General features: G+C 35.6%; 1 protein-coding gene across 1 annotated transcript; it reads right to left on the bottom strand.

The window, feature by feature from the left end:
• Positions 1–5928: 5928 nt before the first annotated feature.
• On the bottom strand, positions 5929–7663 carry LOC141840926 (3-ketoacyl-CoA synthase 11-like). The gene is made up of 2 exons (XM_074729030.1): positions 6936–7663; positions 5929–6791 (listed from the first exon to the last, which is right to left on the bottom strand). The coding sequence occupies exons 1-2, from the start codon at positions 7661–7663 to the stop codon at positions 6017–6019; spliced, it is 1503 nt and encodes a 500-aa protein (XP_074585131.1). The 3' UTR covers positions 5929–6016.
• Between the last annotated feature and the right edge of the window lie 1222 nt (positions 7664–8885).

Here is an 8885-nt window from a genome sequence, read left to right as displayed (position 1 = left end):
GAGTTCCAAGATGGTAGAGCTTGGTGAGATTGCAATGAGGAGGGAGGAAAGGAGACGCGAAAAAAGAATCGGTGAGAGAGGAGGAGTATCTGGAGAGGGCGCTGCAAAAAGGGCATTTGTGCACCAGAGGGAGATGGACGACGAGGAGGGAAGGAGACTGCAATGGAGAAAGAGGAGGCTAAGGGAGGAGAGGAGGGAAGTAGAGGATATGGAGTGGAGAGAAAGGATCCTGGTGATGCAGATGGAGCACGAGAAACAGGCTATGCAAATGCAAGCCGATGCTTTTCAAGCTCAGATGCAAATGATTGCCATCTTGGTGAGGATTATTTGCCAATTCCTTGGAGGAGGAGCAGGTGGTGCTGATGGTGGAATTGGGGGAATGCAACATCAAGTGATGCAGCCACAGCAACAAGAGCAACAAGAGTCACCTGAAACATTGGTTGGAGACAATGGAAAGAATGGACTACTCTAGCACGCACTATGTGTAGATTTCATGTAAGTTTGCACATTAATTCTTTGTTTCCAGTTACATGTCAAATACCGCAGGTTTTTACATACTAGTTGCAAGACAACATGTGCCAATTTTCATTTGTGAAAAAGCTATTAGCCTTGAACAAATAATATTGTTCCATGGTATCTACCATTTGATATGTTCTCCTGATTTTTTTTTATATCCCTTTGAAACTGAAAAACTGTCACATTGCTGTTGTTTGCTACTCTATTTTTTTTTCCTTTTTTTTGTGTGTGTGTTTTTGGTTTTTGATGCAACAATTATAGGCGAACTGATTATGCCAATGAAGTTTTTGACTACAGTAGAATGATTTCTAGGATAAAAGTACATGGAACATCACCATAGGTTTAGTAGGTTTGAAATGGAAAGAGGTAGTGTCAGTGAAAGATGTGGAAACATTGTAATCTTAAGAACAATAAAAGAGAATTGAACCAACAAAATAAGAATGGAGATGGAAGTGGGAGGAAGTGGGTATAAGGGTGAGAAAGGAAGAACAAAACCCCCAAAAAAGATGAACATTGTAATTGTGTTGTCTTTCCATTAGAACAACATCTGTGTTGTCTTTCAAAGAGGAGTTTAAGTTCAGGCTGTTGATATGTCACATCTGTGTTTTTCAATTAGAACAAGTTGACAAAATAATCATCATAACTGGAGCTCTCTATGCTGATAAAAGGAACAAGAAAAAAAACAGAAACACTATTTTCCTTGCTAGGGTCTCTTTCAAAGTGACTCAGCTTTTTTTCATCATTGTTCAGTTGCTCTTGTTTAGAAAGGTTTGTTAATGCGATGATAATACTCCTAACTTGTCATCATATTTTAATCTTCATTGTCAGGAATTTGACCTCATTAATGTTATTCAATATATATTTTACATGGGTAAAAGATAAGTAATTCAAATGGAATCCATGGTAGCCAATCTACAATTGAACCCATTTAGGAAAGTCCGGAAACAACATTTGCACTAGGGACCAAAAGTTTTAGGAGGACCTGAGTGACACAAGCTGCTTGTCACACAATAACATGACACAACAAAAAAATGCTCATGGAGAGCAGACGGAGGAGAAATAAAGGGATGAGAACCGACAACAAGAACAAGGGAAAATGATGACTGACAGAGAAGCACAGCGAAGGAGCAAACTAAGACTATGATACTACTGGATGTTGCACGAAAATAACACATGGATGGTACATCAGTTAGTTGTTTGCCGATAAAGATGAAAAATCTCTGAATAGAGAATTATAATTGCTTGAATGAGTGAGAAAAAAAATAGCGTGAGAGCCAGTCACATTAAGATATGAATAAAGTATGATATATGTAGTAAATTAGCATGAGTAAAAAGGAAATAAAACATTATTTTAGGCACTTTAGAAACAAAATAAAATAGTATTTTAGACTAGTAATTGGTTTCCTTTCCTATGAGTTTCTTTATTTTTGTTGTTTTCTCTATCTAGGATTTTGTGACACAATTTTACATATAACCGTTCCTTGTTGCAAATATTACTAACAAGTGCATGTAAGAGTGCCAAGTCAGTAAGCAATCTAATTAGGTATGTTCATCCAATGATAACTATGCTCATTTTGGTTATAGTTATTTTCTGTGCTATTTGAGATCTATGATCAATTAGGCGACTTTACTGTTAAATTAGAATGATCTAAGAGTCAATCAATTCCACTTAACCTCAGACAGCATCTGGCACGTATGTTATCAAAATTCACATAATCATACCAAAATCTGTAAATATACAAATAAAAAATGCCAACTAACAAGAGGATTTATGGGAATTGAACCTGTGTAGTGGAGCCACCTATTAGATTCTGAAGTAATTTAAACTAGGGCATTGACTAAATTTATCAAGCCATAAGTTGGAATTACATATTGTCAGACTCCACCTCAGTCTCATATTTTTAGTTGTGAACTAATACATGGGTTCATAATGCATATGAGTTTCTTTGTTAATTGACTGGAAGTTTGAGTATCTAAGCCACATGATTAAGGTTATCAAGTTAGGCCTCCAGTTTCCTTATGACGTGATTTATTCAGGTCATGATCTAATCCATTAGATTAGTTATGATAGAAATTACTGATAAACAAGTTGATTAGGTTTAAGGAGGAGTTAAAAGGATAAGAAAGGGATAGTAAAGAGCTAAGACAGGTTTTAGACAAAAGGAGATGCTGTAGATTTGTCTACGTACTGGATAAAAGAAAAGTCTTAGGACAAACCTGTCTGACCTCTTGGTTATTTAAAAAATAACATGTTTGTTGATTATTATATCTATGGTTAGCACTTAACATTATATTCTTTGCAGAACATAAGAAAACAAAAGGAACTATACATGTCCGAATTGCTGCAAATAAGAAAATTTTCAATTACTGTAAGTAGTTTCATTTTGGAGCTGTTAATAGTTTATATTGCTGAGTTGCCAAATGAAGTTGACATTTCTTTATTTAGTATCTCCTTGTCAGTCTTTTTTTTAGCATGATGATTAATACCCTTATAAAATATCTAAACAGTACTTAAGCTTGGGCTAGAGTATATACTCGCCCTATAAGAAGATTTTCATCCTCTGAAAGTTGAGGAATGTGTACGCACTTACTGGTGCCTCTATGCTTCAAGCTGATAATTTAGTGAGATATATATTTTGTATTCTTATGCTTTCAAGAGTCCCAGAAATATGAAGAATAGGATTTGTCATGTCAGCCTCGAACAGATTCAATACACTCGAGGAATCAGAGTAACGACCTCACAAAGAAAGAAGGTTAAGGAGTTGATAATTATTAAAGTAGAAGCAAGGTCGCCAACAACTACAAAGCTGCCACGTGATCCAGGAAAAGTAGCAGTTGAATTATCGAGGGAAAACAATGGTGAATTGTGGATACTAAATGAAAGAAAGATTTGGTTACCTATGATACTCAACAGGAATTCTGCAGTTTGTTTGATTAAACAACACTATATTGGACTCTCACCTTAGGGTCGAATTACAGGAATTCTGCAGTTTGAATTACAGGACTAGTAAGGAATTGATGAACATTATTGTAGGAGAAAGCGGGCTTTGTGGATGGTTAAGATACATGTCAGTGTAGATTAGGACTTCGCTGACATGTAGTTGTTATAATGTGGAGTTAGTTTTATTTATTTATTATTTACGTTGTAACAGTTAAGAAATCATAACTGTTATAACTATTATAATTGTTACGAAACTGTAGTTGCTACAACGTGAATTCCATATGCTCACCTAACATTCATGCTGTTTCGTAACTGCAACGATATAAATATTTTTAAACAGTTTAAGTATACATTGTAGCAGTTATGAAATTGTAATTATTATAATATGAATATTTTTGATACGTGCTCATTTAATATTTATACTATAGCAATTACGAAAACATAAATGCTACAACATTTGTAACAGTTATGGTTTCGTAATTACTATAACGCGTTCGACTGATTTAGAAATTAAAATTTATAGTTTAGACAGAAGATAATAATACAAATTAATATGAGAAGGTATTTGGATAATTATATATAGTTGAATAGTAAAATTAAATATTCTTTCATAAAAAAAATCAAAACGGTGCGTACTAATTATTAATACGGTTGAATGTGAAGGGATAGAATGCAACAGTTAGCTAGTTATATAATTGTCCATGCTATATTTAGATATTTTCAGCTTTTTAAAGTTAATATTTAGTTTTTAAAAAATGAATATGCACACTAAGAGACATTAGGAAATGTTTTTGTTTCCAGTTTCTTATATTTTTTATTTTTATTTATATTATATGATATATATTATTATTTATATTTTATTTCTATATCTATAGATTATTTATCTAATTAATATAGAAATAAAATAACTAATTTTTTAGTATATGATCATGATAATTTTAAATAATTATTCAATAAATTCAATTGGTAGATAGGCGTTGATTTTTTGTTTCGATGAATCGACGAAACAATAGGAAATGTTTTTTTTTTCCCAAGTGATATCAACCACCAATTTCATAACAGTGCAGTATAATTCATATATATTGAATGATAGCAGACGATCTTTTTCCAGTTAGTTGGATCTGAATTTAATTCGAGAAGTTAAGAATTCAATTCAAATTTCTACTCCAAATTCCAAATGAAATGTATACCACCAATAAATGTATTAAAATATATTTTCCTACTTATCAGAACACACAAGATAAGGCAGATATTAAAATCTAAAGAAGAAAAAGAAAAAAAAAGCATTTATTCATATCAAAGTAGTTGAAGGCTTGAAGCCTAACTAATAAGAGCCAATCATTTTTTTGTTTATTCATTTTAAAGTAGTTGAAATATAATTTATAAGAACTGATAAAGTTTCAAATAGTTGCAATAATAAAAGTTTTAGTTGTTTTCTAGGAGAGGTCTGACTCAAGTTTAATTATGCCTACACAAGCAAAATCCATGTGCGTTGGGCGGGAGAGATAAAATAATAATTTTATTATTTAGCATTTATTGAAGAGAGAAGATTTAAATTAATGGTTATGAAAACTAATACAAAAATGAGTAGATGTAAAATATATTTTATTTATCATTGTATTATTTGTGTATTCAAATTTTTAGATATTCTAAAATATTTTAGAATATTCTAAAATATTCTAAATGAGTAGTTATCAATATTATTGTTTTTCATTTATTAAGTTTAATCTTAGCAATTCATGATTAATTAACAAATAATTAATGCTAGCATTTAAATTTAATATAAATCATAGACTTCTAAATTAAAAGTTTGTTTTGGCGGTAGTAATAATATTTTACGAAATTTATTATATTTAAATGAACTTTAATTTATTTGTCCATTTAAATTACATTAAAATTGTTTAAATTGAACACTTTATATTAGCTTAGAGCATTATATTAGATATATGCAAACGATTTTATATTTTCTTTAATAATTAATATATAATAGAAATATTATATGTTCTTTAATAATTCTTTTGAAATTAAATATACAGATTTTATTTTATTTTTCTTTAATCTAGTACAACATATTAATTAATTTGAAAATTAAGCATTGACGTTAACTCATTTAGTTTGGATTGAAATATTAACCTGACATGCATCCAAATATATCATTTATTAGGATTTACATTTACTGCAGATTTATCATTTATTAATTTTACTAAATCTACTATAATCAATATAAATTAGTAAATTTAAATAACAGAGGTTATATAATGCTATCGCATTAATTGTTAGTCAAATCGTGAGTTCATATCACTTACATTTAACATTCTTAATGTCTGATCAGATGATAATCAAATTTATATATTATATAATGTTGAAAAGACACATCCAATTAAACATCCAAATAATTATAATAGGAAATTGTCTGCCATAATTTCTTCAATTACAGTACATTATCTTAATAATAAATTCATCAACACAAACACAAAGCAAGCAGGCATATTTTTTTTTCATGCAGTAATATAATTGTACGCACGCATAATATAATTGTAGGCACGCATGCATCAATCATTAATAATCAAATTTAACGAAGCGAACTCCCATGGTGTCGGCGTTGGGCGTGACGGCGACTTGCACCGGGAACTTGCCGATCTCGTCCGCCCACGGGTTGAGGTTGGTGTCCTCCGCCGCCGCCTCCACCGTCCGGAGCGCCCTCCACACGGCGCTGTTGCACTTGAAGCCGCCTCCCAGCGCGATCTGCCACACGCGGTCGCCCTTGCGGACCCGCCCCTTCGCCTCCGCGTACGCCAGCACGTACCACACCGAGCTGCTCGACGTGTTGCCGAACCGGTACAGCGTCATCCGCGACGGCTCCAGGTGCCACTCCGTCAGCCGCAGGCGCCGCCCCATCTCCTCCACGACCGCGCGGCCTCCCGTGTGGATGCACACGTGTTCCACAGCCCGCGTGAAGTCCGGCACGTACGCCTTCGTCGCGCCGGCCTTGTTACTCCTCACCCTCCCCGCCAGCCACTTGGCGACGTAGAGGATCTTCTCGGAGGCGGGGAGGATGAGGGGGGCGAGGGTGGTGAGGTTGATGCGGAGCGCGTCGGCGGCCACCTCCATGAGGTTCTTGGAGAGGGAGATGCCCAGCTTGCCGTCGGCGTCCACCGCCTGAGCCGCCGCCGTGAAGCTCTGGTCCTCAGCGCCAGTGTGCGTGCGCACCACGTGCATAAGCTGGTACTTGGATCGCCGTCGCTCGCTGCGCTTGTTAGTCAGCAGCACGGCGGCGCCGCCCACCCTGAACAAGCAGTTCGACACAAGCATCGACCGGTCCTTGCCCTCGTACCTACAACAATTCACTGTTATATCCGGTAAACTATTATTAATAAATTAAATTATAAGGAAAATAATATTTTTAAAAACATGGAATATCTCCAGTAGATGCAGGTCGGAAAGGCTTCAGCTTAGGAGCATTATCGATCCCCATTACCTGCCGCCCATGGCGGTGTTCTCAATGCTGATGACGATGGCATACGAATCCCGGTTGAGCTGGAGGAGATCTCTGGCGAGCGCTATCGCAATCGGACTCGCGCTGCACCCCATCCCGCCGAGGTTGAACGTGATCACGTCGTGCCGGAGCTTGAACCGGTTCACAACCATCGCCGACAGTGACGGCGCCGGGTTGAACAGCCCGCAGTTGACGATCAAAATGTCGACGTCCTCCGGCCGCAGGCCCGTCTTCTTCAGCAGCGCCTCCACCGGCTCGAACATCACCGCTCTCGCCTCCCTCCACGCCTCCACCGGATGGTTGTACGACGGCGCGCGCACCACCGTCTCTGGCAGGTACGTCTCGTGTCCGAGGCCGGAGCGCTCCAAGATCCTGCGCTGGAACTCCAGGTTCTCCGGCGAGAACACGCCGGCGAAGTCCGACACCGATATGAACACCTGGGTCGACTTCTTCGGTTTGTAGCACGCGATCTCCATCAGATACACCGGCCGCGGCCGCACGAGGAGGTAGATGATGAGGAGGCAGAGGAGCAGGCAGCCGCCGAGCACTGCTGCGGTCGAATCTAGCCGGCCGCGGAAATCATCCAAGGAGACAGACGCCGGCACCTGGATAAGGAAGAAGGCGAGGAAGAGGGAGAGGAGGATGTAGACGCCATGGGCAAAGAGGTAGTCGACGGCGAGCTTAACGTAGTGCTCTGTTTCTCTGACCATGTTGCCTAATTAAGCTAAATTATAGCGTACGTACGTAAATGATAACTATATCTAAGTTAATACTGATTTGCAGCAATCGATGGAGAATTTATAGATGCGTCCGCAGGAAGAAGAGGATGAGGTGGCGTTATTGACGGCTTCGTCATTATTTTCTTAAACACTGAGGTTTGAGCAGATTTAGAGAAATTAATTTTAACTGACGTTCTTCTCGTGTAGCTAGCTGTCTCGAATCGTAGCAAAAATGATTATGTTCATCTCAGCTTAGCTCGGCTCCCGGGATACAATTAAGTTGATTACAACAGAATAAAATTATTGAAGTGGAGGATCAAATCTTGACGAAATCGAGACATATGTCCTCCTCCGTCGTGGTCAACTACAACTTCTCAATTTATCTTCTTATAGATAGTCATGAGATCGAATGTGTAAAAATAGGAGTGATAAATTTCACTTTTTGTTGAAAGGAAGAGATGAAAGAAAAAAAAATGAAGGATAAAAAAAGGAAAGGAATTTTAAATCTTATTTGTAAAAGAGAGGAAAATGAGGGAATGGTAAGTTTTTACTTTTATCCATGAAACAGAAGATTTTTTTTTTGCATTTTAATTTAAAATGTAAGAAAAAGATAGATAATTTTAAATATTATTTATTTCAATTTTATTCTTGTTTTAAAATATTAATTTTTAAATAACTTATTTAATTTATTTAATTTAAATTTTTTAAATTTTTCTGGTTGACCATGATCTTTTCACTCTTTTATTCCTTATCGAAATTTTTACCATTGTTAGCTAACTATAAATTTTTTTCTTTATTCAATAAATCTATAAAATTAATCATTTTCTAGTTGCTGAATATATCCGTCGTTTTAAATCATTATCACATATTACAACAATAACATTTGTAATGTTTCATAAAAAAAACTTATAACATAAAAAAATTAGTAGATATTTTTTATTTAAAAAGTAATTAATTTATATTTATAAAATAAATATTAATATTATAAAAAATAAAATTATTTTCTAATTTATAAAGTAAATATATTTTTATAATTTTATATATTTAACTTTCATTCTTCCCACAAGGAAATTAATAAATACTTTACCTCCTCTTCCTTCATTTCTCTTCTAATTTTATTAATGAATTTTTTCTCACCCTATCAAAACAAAATATAAAAGAGATAAATCATAAGATCAATTTATAATCGACTATCAAATAGCTAAGAGCGAGA

This window comes from Curcuma longa, chromosome 11, assembly GCF_044706935.1.
Source record: "Curcuma longa cultivar G26 ecotype Majalengka, Jawa Barat chromosome 11, ITB_CL_G26_1.1, whole genome shotgun sequence".
NCBI lineage: Eukaryota > Viridiplantae > Streptophyta > Magnoliopsida > Zingiberales > Zingiberaceae > Curcuma > Curcuma longa.
The sequence above is the reverse complement of the archived record's forward strand: the minus strand, read 5'-3'. Positions and strand labels throughout refer to the sequence as shown.